Source organism: Oncorhynchus mykiss, chromosome 11 (assembly GCF_013265735.2).
Source record: "Oncorhynchus mykiss isolate Arlee chromosome 11, USDA_OmykA_1.1, whole genome shotgun sequence".
Classification (NCBI taxonomy): Eukaryota; Metazoa; Chordata; class Actinopteri; order Salmoniformes; family Salmonidae; genus Oncorhynchus; species Oncorhynchus mykiss.
In genome coordinates, this window is record NC_048575.1 from 24,619,545 (window position 1) to 24,635,026 (window position 15,482).

The following is a 15,482-nucleotide window of genomic DNA, read 5'->3' on the forward strand; positions in this document are numbered from 1 at the left end:
ATCGATATATCCGGAATACAAAGCATTACGTTTTGGGCAAATCCAACACGTCAATGAGTATCACTCATGTTAACTTCTTTGGGATAGGGGACAGCATTTTCACTTTTGGATGAATAGCATGCCCAGAGCAAACTGCCTCCTACTCAGTCCCAGATGCTAATATATGCATATTAGTATTGGATAGAAAACTCTGAAGTTTCTAAAACGGTTTGAATGATGTCTGTGAGTATAACAGAACTCATATGGCAGGCAAAAACCAGAGAAAAAAATCCAAACAATAAGTGGGAGGTTTGTCGTTTTTGAACTCAGCCCTATCAAATACACCGTGAGATATGGGTCAAGTTGCACTTCCTACGGCTTCCACTAGATGTCAACCATCTTTAGAATGTTGTTTCAGGCTTCTACTGTAAGTGGTACCAGATGAGAGCTCTTTGAGTCAGTGGTCTGGCAGAGTGTCACAGGCTCATGACGCGCGGTCACGAGGGAGTTAGCTCTCGTTCCATGGCTTTTCTAAAGAAAAGAATTCTCCGGTTGGAACGTTATCGAACATTTATGATAAAAACATCCTAAAGATTGATTCTATACTTAGTTTGTCAAGTTTCTTCGACCTGTAATATAATTTTTTGAACTTTGTCTGACTGGCCCAGAACGCGCTTTTGGATTTGTTTACCAAACGCTTTAACACAAGAAGCTTTTTGGACATAAATGGACAAACAAAACAAGCATTTATTGTGGAACTGTGATTCCTGGGAGTGCATTCTGTTGAAGAGCAAAGGTAAGTGAATACTTATAATGCTATTTATCACTAATGTTGACTACCCAACATGGGGGATATTTCTCTGGCTGGTTTGGGCTCTGAGCGCCGTTCTCAGATTATGCTTTTTCAGTAAGTTTAAAAAAAAATCTGACACAGCGGTTGCATTAACCTCTCTGCGCACGGAACCCGCTAGCGGGCTGAAATTCCACAACATACGGTGATCGCTACATAAATAGTCATATTAAACATTCATGAAAATACAAGTGTATTAAGCCTAGAATCTTGCTAATCCAACTGCTTTGTCAGATTTAAAAAATGATTTACTGCGAAAGGATACGATGCGATTATCTGAGCATAGAGCCCCATAAAATTAAAAAAAAAATAACCAGCACAGGCGTAACAATCACAAACTGCATTAACCTGTCTAGGACTGGGGTTCCGCTAGTGGAACCCCTCGCCAACAGCCAATGAAATTGCAGGGCGCCAAATACAAATTAACAAATCTCATAAATCAAATTTCTCAAACATACAAGTATTAGGCACCATTTTAAAGATAAAATTCTCGTTAATCCAGCCACAGTGTCTGACTTTCAAAAATGCTTTCCAGTGAAAGCTCCACAAACGATTGTTAGGTCACCACCAACTCACAGAAAAACCCTGCCATTTTTCCAGATTGTGTTACAAACAAACCAGTTGATTGCAGTGTAACCAAACATGACTGGAAAAGTCACGTTCTGTCTGGGTTATTTACCTGGACTGTGTCGTCAAATGGAATGAGACGGAATTCACAACACAAGCGGTTCCCAAAATGTTTTGTGTTGGGCTATAAAAACAGATTTTTATCAAACAAAAGATCATTCATTGTGTAACAATGAGCATTGGAATTGCAAACAGACGAAGATCGTCCAAGGTAAACTATTTATTTTAAAGGAGGATTCTTAAACCTTGAGACAACTCAGACATGGATTGTATGTGTGCCATTCAGACTGCGAGCAGGCAAGACAAAATACTTAAGTGCCTTTGAACAGGGTATGGTAGTAGGTGCCAGGCGCACCGGTTTGAGTGTGTCAAGAACTGCCACGCTGCTGGGTTTTTCCACACTCAACCGTTTCCTCTGCGTCTCAAGAATGGTCCACCACCTAAAGAACATCCAGCCAACTTGACATAACTGTGTGAAGCATTGGAGTCAACATAAGCCACTGAGTGTACAACGCGTGCTCTTAATGTTTTGTACACTTGGTGTACGTGGAAGTTGCTCACGAAGACTACATTGCATGTTCCTGAGTGGCCTAGTTACACTTGACTTAAATGTGGCTCTAAAATCTACAGCAAGACTTTAAAAATGGCTGTCTAGCAATGACCAACAAACAACTGAACAGAGCTTAAAGAACTACCCAGAAAGGCTCATAGCTGTAACCATGTATATTGACTCTGGAGTTTGAATACTCATCTAAATCAAGATCTATGCGTTTTATTTTTCATACATTTTTTACAAATATGTTAGAATTGTTCTTCCGACATTTAATCCCACTTTGTAACAACAAAATGTGGGAAAAGTAAAAATGGGTTTGAATACTTTCTGAAAGCACTAATATTTCCTATCCGCCACGTTCTCTGACATAGCCAACGAATTGGTTTCTGGGGGCAGGAGGAAGACGAGGTCCCTACCGAGTAGAGGTATCTCTGGTTGAACTGGTGCATTGCCCCCTGGAGCTGGCTGCGCTGGGACTGCCATGCCTCAAAATTACGCACCGACTCCATGGTGGGCCTCTGCCACGTGGTGGTTCTGGTGTTGTGGTCCACATAGTAGATCCTGCCTCGGTCATCCACACGCCTTTCCCAACTGAGAGAGCGAGAGAAAGTATATTTACATTTATATGCCATTTAGCAGCGGCTTAGTCATGCGTACATACATTTTTCATGGATGGAGACAGAAGACCAATATGCAATATGTCCTACTATAAGGGATCGAAAAATAACAGATGGCAGAGAGCAGATCCTGGTAACATGCTGACATTGTGTTAGTCAACACAGCGCAAATAGCCATCTTACTGACCCTGGCGGGAGGGGCTGTGGTCTCTCCCATGTTGTGGTTTTAGTGTTGTGATCCACATAGTAGGTTCTTCCATGGGGATCCTTCCTCTGTTCCCACCTACAGAGCAATACACATGGTCACAAGACCGGATGACAAACACTCACAGATATTAAACACGACTGACAAGGGTACAGCACACAGTTAAAAATCCAGTGAGACGTCACTTACCCAGGGGGGAGGGGGTCTGAAGTGCTTGCGTTGGGGGCCTGTTGTCTGGGCTTGGCCTCATCTGCTTCTGCCCCACTGGAGCCCCCTGCTGCCTCCACAGTGGAACTGGGGGTGGAGGAGGCTGGGGCTGCCTGGCCTGAGGCTGAAGAGGAGAACGGGGGAGCAGCAGCACTGTCATGCTCAGTGGAGGGAGCCTCTGTGGTGGGTTGAGGGGGAGAGGGACCAGTTGTGGAAGTGAAGGCTGGGTTGGTGGCTGGGGCAGGGCCAGAGGTGGCTTCGCTGCAGTCCTCAGGGCCGTCTGCAGGGGGCAGGGTCTCGTCTGTGGAGGGGGTAGGAGCAGCTGCCTCACCTCTAACTACAACTATAGAGGGAAAGACAATTGAAAAGGTGTGAAAAAGAGCAAGGGGAAAGGACAACAAATCGGTGAAAAGAGATTCGACAGCAGTGTTAAAGGTATCAAAAATAATAAACATTTGTTTTGATGAAACATTGAATTTGGCCTTATGGCTATTAGCCCATAGAAACGCATTGAATCCTATATCTGAGAAATAGAAAAAAGACCAAACCACTAGTTTACGCCAATTGGAGTAAATGAAAAAAATGTTTTTACACACACACAGTGTGTGTAAATGCAAAAAAAAATGTGGGGGATTAGAAGTGATGCAGACAATTAGATTGTAGCTTCCATCAACCTGCAATATTAAATGATCTACCTCCTGAAATAAAATACCAGGAAACTACTGCAGTTTCCATTTTATTTTTTAGATGTATTTAACCCTTTATTTTAAGCAATAATATACATTTCCATTCATTTTTTAAAAACTGGTACCCGGCTACCTTCAGATTAGTCTTGTGGGTGTCCAAAACAACCGATATGTACGTGCTCATGAGAGTCTTATAAGTGTGTCAGATCGGCTGTACCGACTTCAGACGAGTCCCGTGATGCTTGTGGGGGTCGTATAGCAAAGCAGAGAACCCCATCATGTTCATGAGTCCCCACATGTTCACGAGTCTCAATAAAATATTGTAAAAAACACAACATGCAAAAATTTCATTGATTTTACAGAGTTAAAGTTCATGAGGAAATCTGTCAATTTAAATACATTCATTAGGCCCTAATGTATGGATTTCACGACTGGGAACACAGGTATGTGCATTGGTTGGTCACAGATACCTTAAACAAAAAAAATGGGCCTCACAAAAGGGCCTCAGGATCTCTTCACAGTATTTTTGTGCATTCAAATTGCCATCGATAAAATGCAAATTGGGTTTGTGATCTGTGGTCTACGCTTGCCCATACCATTGCCCCGTGATGGGGTTCTCTGTTCACGTTGACATAAGCAAACCGCCCGCCCACATAACGCCATACACGTGGTCTGCGGTTGTGAGGCAGGTTTGACCTACGGCCAAATTCTCTAAAATGACGTTGAAGGCGGCTTATGGTAGAGAAATTAACATTCAAATATCTGGTAAAAGCTCCGGGGTACATTCCTGCAGTCAACATGCAAATTGCACGCTCCCTCAAAACATCTTTTGCATTATGTGACAAAACTGCAAATTTCAAAGTGGCCTTTTATTGTCCCCAGCAGAAGGTGCACCTGTGTAATGATCATGCTGTTTAATCAGTTTCTTGAAATGCCACACCTGTCAGGTGGATGGATTATCTTGGCAAAGGGATAAATGCTCACTAACAGGGATGTAAACACATTTGGCACAAAATGTGGTAGAAATAAGCTTTTTGTGTATATGGAACCATTTCTGGGATATTTTATTTCAGCTCATGAAACATGGGACCAGCACTTTACATGTTGTGATATTTATTTTCAGTGAGGTTTGTAGAACAAACCGTTCGGACGCTAAAGACACCTTTCACTGCAGATGTGGAAGGGCGACATTGGCGGATGCAGTGATTGAGACGCAGCCCATGCAAAAAAAAAAACATATCTAGCTTAACATGAAGGACATCGAGGCGTGGACATCGACTCTAAGGGGTTAAACAATGATTCCAATGACCTACCTTGCTATGGTTCAAACCTTACTCCAACCATTGTCTGAGAGCCTAGCTAACCATATTCCCCCTCTCCACTGTGGCTTGCCGAAATATGTAAACTTAATCACTGCTGTCCTCGGTGTCTGGCTGATCCCTCCTAGGGGCTTTCTTAGAGCCAGAGGTGCTGACAGGACAGCAGCAGAGAGGGATTACAGGCTGATCTAAATGAATCCATTCTGTTCCCTCGGATCAACTCAACCATGAACAAGGCTAGAATAAAACAGTAGGGAAATTAGCTCTGCAGCAGGCCAGTTATGTACACTGCAAACGTCAAGATATTTAATATGAATAAAGACTTGCTAAAGTGCAAAAATTCAGTATTTTGCTATGTCCCACTGGGCACCCTCTGTGACTTCTAGGAAGAGTACGTTTTCACCATCATTGTAAAGCCTTAATCATTCCTAGAGATTAATATTTACTTCATGTGATTAATTTATGTAAAATAAATAAACAGGTCAATTCTGTTACGTGAACTGAAATCTCACTTTAATATGGTTTTGCAAGAAACATTGAACATCTAATAAGCAGTATTTAAACATTAAAGTGACCAGTGATTCCATGTTTTTCAGTCTCTCTATCCCAGCTTTGACGCACCTGTACTGACCTCGTCTTCTGGATGGTAGCGGGGTGAACAGGCCGTGGCTCGGGTGGTTGATGTCCTTGATCTTTTTGGCCTTCCTGTGACGTCGGGTGCTTTAGGTGTCCTGAAAAGGCAGGCAGTGCCTGCGCCACACGAGCCACCCTGTGGTTGCTGGCAGCGCAGTTGCCATAGCAGGCTGTGATACAGGCCAACAGGATGCTCTCAATTGTGTGTAACAACATTGTGTGTCTTGGGGACCATGCCCTTCTTCACCACACTGTCTGTTTGGGTAGACCATTTCAGATAGTCAGTGATGTGTATGCCGAGGAACTTGAAGCTTTTCACCTTCCCCCTGAGGTCCCGTTGATGTGGATGGGGGTGTGCTCCCTCTACGGTTTATTGAAGTCCACAATCAGCTACTTCATTCTGTTGACGTTGAGGGAGATTATTTTCCTGGCATTACTCTGCCAGGGCCCTCACCTTCTCCCTGTAGGCTCTCATTGTCGGTGATCAGGCCTACCACTGTTGTGCCGTCAGCAAACTTAATGATGGTGTTGGAGTCGTGCTTGGCCAGGTAGTCGTGGGTGAACAGGGAGTACAGGAGGGGAGTAAGAAAGGAAACGAGGGGCCCCTGTGTTGAGGATCAGTGTGGCAGCCTACCCTTACCACCTGGGGCGGCCCATCAGGAAGTCCGGGATCCAGTTGCAGAGGGAGGTGTTCAGTACCAGGTTCTTTAGCTTAGTGATGACCTCAGCCTTTCAAAGCACTTAACTTCTGAAGGTATAGGAGGCAGCATTTTCACTTTTGGATAAATAGCGTACACAATTTCAACTTCCTGCTACTCATGCCAAGAATATAAGATATGCATATTATTTAGTAGATTTGGATAGAAAACTCTGAAGTTTCTAAAACTGTTTGAATCATGTCTGTGACTAACCGTTCAGATTTTATTATTATTTTTTTTTTTTAATTTTAGGTCTGTCTGTTCACTATCATTGGCAAACAATATTTCTTAGGAACTTGTTTTGAGTTTCTACCGCTTCCACTGGATGTCACCAGGCTTTGAAATTTGGTTGAGGTTATTCATTTGTGAAATTAAGAAGTAGGGCCAACTAAGAACTGGGTAACACTTGAGAGTTGCGCAAGACTTGAAAAGTAGCATTGGTTTGTTGTCTTCCTGTATTGATCACAGATCGACATGTCTTCAATTTGATTGATTATTAACGTTTAAAAATACCTACAATTGTATTACAAAAGTAGTTTGAAATATTTTGGCAAAGTTTATAGGCAACTTTTGAAATATTTTGTAGTGACGTTGTGCATTTTGGAAGCTGTTATTTTCTGGATCAAATGCGCCAAATAAATTGACATTTTGGATATATATGGATGGAATTAATCAAACAAAAGGACCAATTGTGATATTGTATATTGGAGTGCCAATATTGGAGTGCCAACAAAAGAAGCTCGTCAAAGGTAAAGGCATGTTTTATATTTTATTTCTGCGTTTTGTGTAGCGCCTGCAGGGTTGAAATATTTTGACCTGTTTAAAAGGTCTTACTCACATCAGCTACGGAGAGAGTGATCAGTCATCCGGAACAGCTAGTGAACTCATGCGTGCTTCAGCTTATTCCCATGAAAACTGATTGAGATCAAATGGTTGGTATGCATATACCACATGGACATTTCACCTGTAAAACTTTGTGGTGTTTTTGTCTTACAGTAACGTTATACTATGCCATTATATTAGGTTCTGTAAAGTACAATACTGGGATCATTATGTGAGATCATGCAGACAGTGTAGAGTAGCCTGTTCTCCACGTGTAAAGTAGAGCATATACACATTTGCAGAAGGTGATCTGCACATGCACAGGAGCTTCCTAAAAAAGTAAGATCTGCAGACAGACTACTTTATTTGGCACCTAATAAAAAAAAAATGTGTATAATAAGTACCTATTAAGATGAAGATGTGCGCTTTATGACAATGTTAAAATTCTGTGAAATAAAGTTCATTTTCACTAAGTTACAGTACCCAAACAGAACTAAATTTGTGGACCAACCCATATAGAGAAGTTTGAATTTTTTGGATGTCAAAATCAATAAGGGACAGTTTCTTAAACTAAGTCACTTCAATGGAGAATCTCTATTAAGCAGGCTTTATTTTTAGTCTTACTACAACAGTGACAACGTGTTTTTCTCAGCATGACATGTGGGTGAGTGAACATAACCCATTGGTAGAAAAACTACAGATAACTCCAAAACGTCAAAATTCAAATGAGGTGCTACTCTCACCAGTACTATTGGCTACGTCACTGTCGGTGGGGGCGAGGTTGGGCGTGGGCTTGGGGCTGGCCGTCTGGTGGGTCGGGGAAGATGCAGCATCGCCGTTGACAACAGGGGCAGGGCCGGGGCTGGAGTCGCTGTGGACAGAGGTGGAGGGACCCTCACTGTCCACCCCGTTATAGGTGGGAGCACACCCCGTACCATTCACTGAGCTGTAGGATTAGAAGTTTACAATTGTAATCTCTGCATGTGAATAGAATATTTGATATGAAGGTAATGTATTGTATACAGTGCATTCGGAAATTATTCAGACCCCTCGAGTTTCCACATTTGTTTACGTTACAGGATTCTTTTTAGCCCCTCAATCTAAACACAATACCCCATAATGACAGATAAATCAGATTAAGACATTTTTTATATTACATAAGTATTCAGATCCTTTACTCAGAACATAGTTACATACTTCGGTATGACGCTACTAGCTTGGTACACCTGTATTTGGTGAGTTTCTCCCTTTCTTCTCTGCAGAGCTCATCAAGCTCTGTCAGGTTGGATGGGGAATGTTGCTACACAGCTATTTTTCAGGTCTCTCCAGAGATGTTCGGTTAGGTTCAAGTCCGGGCTCTGGTTGGGTCACTCAAGGACTTGTTCTGAAGCCACTCCTGCGTGGTCTTGTCTGTGTGCTTATGGTCGTTGTCCTGTTGGAAGGTGAACCTTAACCTGCTCAGGACCTCAGACTGCGGTGTTCATCAAGGATCGCTCTGTACTTCACTTCGTTCATCTTTTCCCTCGATCCTGACTAGTCTCCCAGTCCCTGCCGCTGAAAAACATCCACACAGCATGATGCTGCCACCACCATGCTTCAACGTAGGGATGGTGCCAGGTTTCCTCCAGACGCGATGCTTGGCATTCAGGCCAAAGACTTCAATTTTGGTTTCATCAGACTAGAGAATCTTTTTCCTCATGGTCTGAGTGTCCTTTAAGTGCTTTTTGGTCAATTCCAAGCGGGCTGTCATGTGCCTTTTACTGAGGAATGGCTTCCGTCTGGCCACTCCACCATAAATGGCCTGATTGGTGGAGTGCTGAGAGATAGTTGTCCTTCTGGAAGGTTCTCCCATCTCAGAGGAACTCTGGAGCTCTGTCAGAGTGACCATTGGATTCTCGGTCACCTCCCTTCTCCCCCAGATTGCTGAGTTTGGCCTGGCGGCCAGCTCTAGGAAGAGTGTTGGTGGTTCCAAACTTCTTCCATTTAAGAATTATGCAGGCTACTGTGTTCTAGGGAACCTTCAATGCTGCAAAAACTTTTTGGTACCCTTCCCCAGATCTGTACATCGAGAGCTCTACGGAGCTCTACGGACAATTCCTTTGAATTTTGCTCTGACGTGTACTGTCACCTTTGGGACCTTATCCACACGCACGCACACTCCTTTCCAAATAATGTCCAATACATTTTATTTACCACAGGTGGACTCCAATCAAGTTGTAGAAACATCTCAAGGATTATCTATGGAAACAGGATGCACCTGAGCTCAATTTCAAGTCTCACAGCAAAGTTTCTAAATACTTATGTAAAAATAGGGTATTTCTGTTTTATATTTTTTGCAAGTTTTATAAAAACCTGTTTTTGCTTTATCATTATAGGGATTGTGCCTAGATATAGTTTTTTTTTAAATCTACCATTTTAGAATAAGGCTGTAATGAAATAAAATGGAGAAAGTCAAGGGGTCTGAAAACTTTTCGAATGCACTGAAGGTACAAAGAGACTTCACAAAAACGTAAACTTTTTCAATAAACCGTGAAATAAATATCAAGTAAAATATCAGAACAAATAGATAGGGCTGGGCAGTATACCGTATTTTACTATACTGTATACCAGTATTGATAAATGGACCAGTTTGAGTTTTTACTTAACCTTTAAAATGTCATTTCAATGTTTGGTTTGTTAAATGTGATACACAACTCCGGCGTTTAGAGTTTACCCCATTTGATACTGGAGTCCTCTCTCCCTCTCCTCCTGCATGCCGCTAAAACACATATCGCCCAGCCCTACAAATAGGACATGGCAAATAAGGATGTAATGCTGAGTTATCATCCACATAGACAGATCCTATGGCCTATGTGATGGGGGGGTTAAACATGGGGCAGTAGACTAGACTCCCCATCATGTGTCAGGAGGCCCCTCGTTTAGACAAACCACCTTGAGACACGACGCGTCTTCCCACAACACAATGGGGGTGACGAATCACTGTCTGAAAGCACTACTAATGATGGAGCGTGCCTGACAGCACTCTCTCTGTAGACTAGTGTGTGTGTGGTGTTTTGAGTCTGTGTTCTAAAAATGTCCATATCTGTTTTCTGGCCAGGATAACAGCACCACCACAGTACCTCAGAGCAGCAAGCAGAAACGTTACCACCTCCTCTAAGCCTCTTCCTGTTTTTCAGGCAGGCCACGCACATGCAACCAACTCCACTTCCTCTGTATCAATGATTCTGTGGCACTTCAGAGTACAGAGGGTATGTGAATGCGTCTATGCGAGTGTGCGTGCGTCTGTGTGTGAGGGAAGGACTTGTGATGCCAGTCTTTCAGAGTGGGAGTAAAGGGAGCCTGGGCGCTCCACCCTGCGTATGTCCTGTTCTGTACGGGGCACTAGTGACGCAGTCCTTGTTCTGAGAAGAGGCAACGCTTTGTGACATTGAGGCTATTGTCATGCAGGGCAGAGGACGAGGGAGAGAGGAGGGGGCAGGGTGCTATGGTGATGAAACAGGAAAGACTGAAGGAGAGCCTTTGTGTTGGTTCACAAGGTTTCGTCTCTGCACTCATTGCCACAGACCAGAGACAGACAGACAGACCCCAGGGACAGATGTAACTAGCCTACATGAGGCAGGCAGCACATACAGTATATTGCGCCACAATGTGGACAACCCAAACACAATCAGAGTCAGGGCAGTGTTTTTGCTGGAGGTGGGCAGACACACGCACACTATCCACAGTAGGTTGTGTATACTGGGACAGTCAGGCCTAGTGGGACAGTGGATGTGTTTTAACAGCTGGGAGAAGGGGCACCGGGGCTATAGGAAGTGTAGGAGAGAGAGCGAAAGGGGGGAGACAGAGAGGGACAAAGCAAGTGCAAAGGCAGCGTATGCAGTCGTCACAGGCTGGACGCAGCAGTTAACTGCAATGCAGATGAAGTCTGTCTGCCATCTCCTTCACCTCTCGGTCTGAATAAATTGCCAACATCCACTTTTTGAGGATTCTAATAAAAAACACATATCAGCCCTGTTAACTGCACTTCGACAGAGTGAGTGAGATAAAGATCAGGGTTGTGTGGCAAGGCCTGCATGCAAGCTGTCCTGATTTAGGGACAGAGGGACAGAACATGTGCAGTCAGAGCTCTGATAAATTACAAGGTGAGAGTTCTAATATCCCAGGCTTCTGAGAACGCGCCAAGAGCCGGACAAATATAGTTCCTACCACAATGATGTAAGGCAGGAAAACTGGGGCTCTATCGGTGTGTGTGTGTGTGTGAAGACCGCATTGCCTTTCAGCATTGGTTTGTGGTTGCCTCCAATATAAGCGGCACCACATTTTCTGCTGATAAAATTATTTCCGCCGCCATCTAAACCAAACGTCTCTGCTGACTCAGTGCCCATTCATTCACAACATGGTTTTCTGCCAGGAGTTCTTATCTCACCTGCTGGGAGCCCTTGGAGTGTCCTCTCCATTTTCATGAATGGCATCACCGTTCTGCTGGACTTCTGAAAGGGAGGTGAAGGCACTGTTATCCTAAACAATATTCTACAACTAAACACGCATACATACTAGAAATAAATCCAAAAGGTATGACGACAAGCCACACGCATACTAAAACAGACAGCCAGACACACAGCGGTACTCACTGGTAGAGGTGGCAGTGTTGCCGTTGAGCAGTTGTTCCTGGTTGACGGTCAGACCGTCTAGGAACACGGTCAGCTCTCCCGTAGCAACCACGGCCCCCTTATTGTCCAGCACCAGCTTCAACACCTCCTTCACGTTCTCCACTGAGGAGGGAGGGGAGACATGGCAGAGACAGGGGAGAAAGGAGGAGACAGGGACAGGGCATGGCAGAGACAGGATGGAAGAGAACACAGCTATTAGTAACTCATTAGAGAGAAAATGTCTGATACAGTATTTGAGGCCCTACTTGAAAATAACAGCATTCTTTCTAAACCATTTACTGTGGAATACTGTGTCCAACAGCAGAAAGGCACACTGCAGTTCATCCTGAAGAGTAAGAACAAATTCTTTCAGGGGAAATAATATCAGAGCTGATATCCTGTTGCCTATTGACATTGTTCTTGTCAAGGTTGGAACATAAAGGAGGAATAAGAGATGAGGCGGGTTGCCAACTACGTACATTTCCTGTCGTGCTGCTCCAAGGCCTGGAGGAGGTCCAGAGTGGCTTTCCCCAGCAGAGCATCAGCCTTCAGGGTGTGGTGACTCCACACCTTAAAGTCCACCTGCGTGTGCGGCCTGACATTTCTGCAACACAGCACAGAGGTCACACATCAACTATACCGCATGCACACGCAAGTGCGCACACACACACAGAAACCTGGACACCTGTTAGACTACTCAAGTGTTCATTTCTTATAAAGCAGTAATGTGCATCCAAGACAATTTTCCCCTTGGGAGCAAACATGTTTTTATCATATCTTACACCAACTAACTGGTGGTTTCTTTATCCAATTATTCTGCTATAGAAATAAACTACTAGCACTATTACAGCGCAGTCAGTGCTGATATGCTTTTCAAGATGCACAGCATGCATTACAAACAGTCACAATATCACCATGACTCAATGCAATGACTGTAGGGCCTGTTACCCCACTAATTAAACTTTAAGTGGCTCCACTGAAGTCAATGGGCAGACAGACAAAAACCAGGTTTCCATCCAACCATTTCATGCAGATTAATTACCCAACGCAAAAACAAAAAAAAAGTCACAATTAGGCTTAAGGAAACAGGGAATGCCGGAACAATTTAATAAAATGTCGACAGACAATTTAATCATTCGACAGGGTGGGATTTTTTTGTGCCTGTAAAATTAGTTATTCATTATTGTTATGTGCACTAAGTTAACACACACACTTTATTCCCAATAAATCAGTTTGATGGAAACATGTCTGGTGTGGAAAATGTGCATAGTGTTATCCAGATTTTTGAATATTCGCTTGAAAACATGTCACCAACTGGATGAAAACCTAGCTACAGACAGCCAGCCAGACAGGAAGCATCTTCTTGTGACTTCTAGCAAGGTGTCACAACCTGGGGTGATAAGCAGCATTTGATAATAAATTGTAAATAATGTTTTTCAGCAATCCTTAGAAGGGCTCCCTCATCAATCTGAACATGTCTCCCGTCGTCTGGGCACAGCCACTGACAGCGCTCTAATCCAAATCAGCTCTATACACAGGACACGCTTTAACAGGGAGAGGTCTCAGCGGTCTGTCTGTGGCATACACAACATCTGAAGGGAAGGGAGACACAGGAGTCCGCCTTGTCGTTACCCTGTTAAGACTTCAAAGAGTTGTGTTTAGTCATTGATTTCAAATCGCACCTCCATGATATAGTAGGACTATCGCATTGGCCATTTCCCTTGACAATTACAATTTCTTGAGCCTTTCGCAAACGCTTGTTTTTGGTCACACTCCCTCTCCCAGACCTCTTTTCCTCCTCTGCAGATCAGACTGGTTAGTATTCCTCACACGGGCACAGGTCCCCTCCCCCTCAGAGAGCGACCGAGGGCTGCCTCTGACTGCAGAATAAAGAACTACCCTGGTCTATAGAAACACAGGCAACCAAGAAGAGGGAGAGTGCAAGAATGAGAGATGAGCGTTAAGAAAACAGAGACGACCAGAAAGCGTGCAGAGGCAGACGGAAGTAAACAAAAAAAGAAAAGACAAAAAGGTAGTAAACACATCCAGATTATGCCCCAAATGGCATCCCCTGGCCTAGTCGTTTAGGTCAAAAGTAGTGCACTATATAGGGAATAGAGTGCCATTTGGGACACATTTCCAGTAAATCCTTCTAGAAGCTGTTTGATAAATGGAAAAGCCTATAGCTAACCAAGTGTGTTTAACGCCAATGCAAATGGAGGCCCTCTCCCTGCATTCAGAAAATACAGCGCAATATACCAGCAGTGTTTTGCACTAGTGTCGGCTGTCTACAGACTCACTTTCAGCCAGGTACTTTTTCCACTTAAAGTACCCATTGATAGAACTGGTGATGAAGAGAAACACTCCTGGTTTAACAGTCTGCCCCGCCTCTTGGTACAGGGGTGTGTGTGTTGTGTGCGCTGGGGTTGGTTGCGTCAGAATTTCTTCACATGGAGTGTGGCAACGACGAGTCAAAATCCACTTAGCCTATTGTTTTCTGGCACATTCATTTATTCATTTTCCTGTGCACGGTCTGACATTAACATCTGGTCAGTCACTGGCACGACAGGGCAAATAACTTTCCAGCACATTTTTTTCATTCTAGTTCAACATTTACCTGCTCTGTCGCGGACTACCATTGGAGACCTCGCGTCTACCATTGAGCAATAGGATTGGCCGTTCATTCAAGCACCACCACGTTCTGTCCCACGAGTCACAACTTCGAGCGGTATATCAGTTGATAATTTCACACATCGCATGTGAGCTGTCCTTAGCAAAAAAGAAGCACCCAGCAATCTACTCGCTAGGCTTATTTATTTTAGGGAAATGGATTTGCAAAACCAAACGTTCAATAGTGAACATACTAGCAATATGTACATTTTGACGAGCCATGACGAGACGTAAAAGGCATTAGAATGTTGAAAGAACGCCTGGATACAGCCGTTAGCTGTGGTATATTGGCCATATACCACACCCCCAACATGCCTTATTGCTATTATAAAACTGGTTGCTAACGTAATAAAACAGTAAAAGGTTTGTCATACCCGTGGTATACAGTCCGACATACCCCAGGTTTCAGCCAATGAGCATTCAGAGCTCAAACCCGGTTTATAAAATTGTAAATAAATCCCTTTCCTGCATACAAATCTTATCAAATGTTATTGGTCACATACCCATATTTAGCAGATGTTATTGTGGGTGTAGCAAAATGCTTGCATTCCTAGCTCCAACAGCGCAGTAGTATCTAACAATTCACAACAATACACATACCTAAAAGAACGGAATTAAGAAATATAAATATTAGATTGAGCAATGTCGGAGTGGCATTGACTAAAATACAGTATATACATATGAGATGAGTAAAGCAGTATGTAAACATTATTAAAGTGACTCGTGTTCCATTAAAGTGGCCAATGAATCCAAGTCTATGTATATGGGGCAGCAGTCTATAAGGTGCAGGGTTGAGTAACCGGGTGGAAGCCGGCTATTTAACAGTCTGATGGCCTTGAGATAGAAGCTGTTTTGTCCCAGCTCTGTTCTGTCCCAGCATTGATGCACCTGTACTGACCTCGCTTTCTGGATGACAGCAGGGTGAACAGGCCGTGGCTCGGGTGGTTGAGGTCCTTGATCATGACCT

General features: G+C 43.6%; 1 protein-coding gene across 3 annotated transcripts in view; it reads right to left on the reverse strand.

The window, feature by feature from the left end:
- Window positions 1-15,482, reverse strand: part of LOC110535527 (NEDD4-like E3 ubiquitin-protein ligase WWP1) — a 58,222-nt gene that overhangs the window by 15,556 nt on the left and 27,184 nt on the right. For 2 of the 3 annotated variants that reach the window (XM_036935224.1, XM_036935225.1), the window contains exons 4-10: window positions 12,325-12,449; window positions 11,828-11,968; window positions 11,623-11,686; window positions 7,940-8,142; window positions 3,021-3,381; window positions 2,814-2,909; window positions 2,426-2,600 (exon numbers count right to left, since the gene is read on the reverse strand). In XM_036935224.1, coding sequence (XP_036791119.1) covers window positions 2,426-2,600; window positions 2,814-2,909; window positions 3,021-3,381; window positions 7,940-8,142; window positions 11,623-11,686; window positions 11,828-11,968; window positions 12,325-12,449 — 1,165 coding nt within the window. The remainder of the gene's footprint in view (window positions 1-2,425; window positions 2,601-2,813; window positions 2,910-3,020; window positions 3,382-7,939; window positions 8,143-11,622; window positions 11,687-11,827; window positions 11,969-12,324; window positions 12,450-15,482) is intronic. The other variant, XM_036935226.1, reaches the window with a different exon arrangement.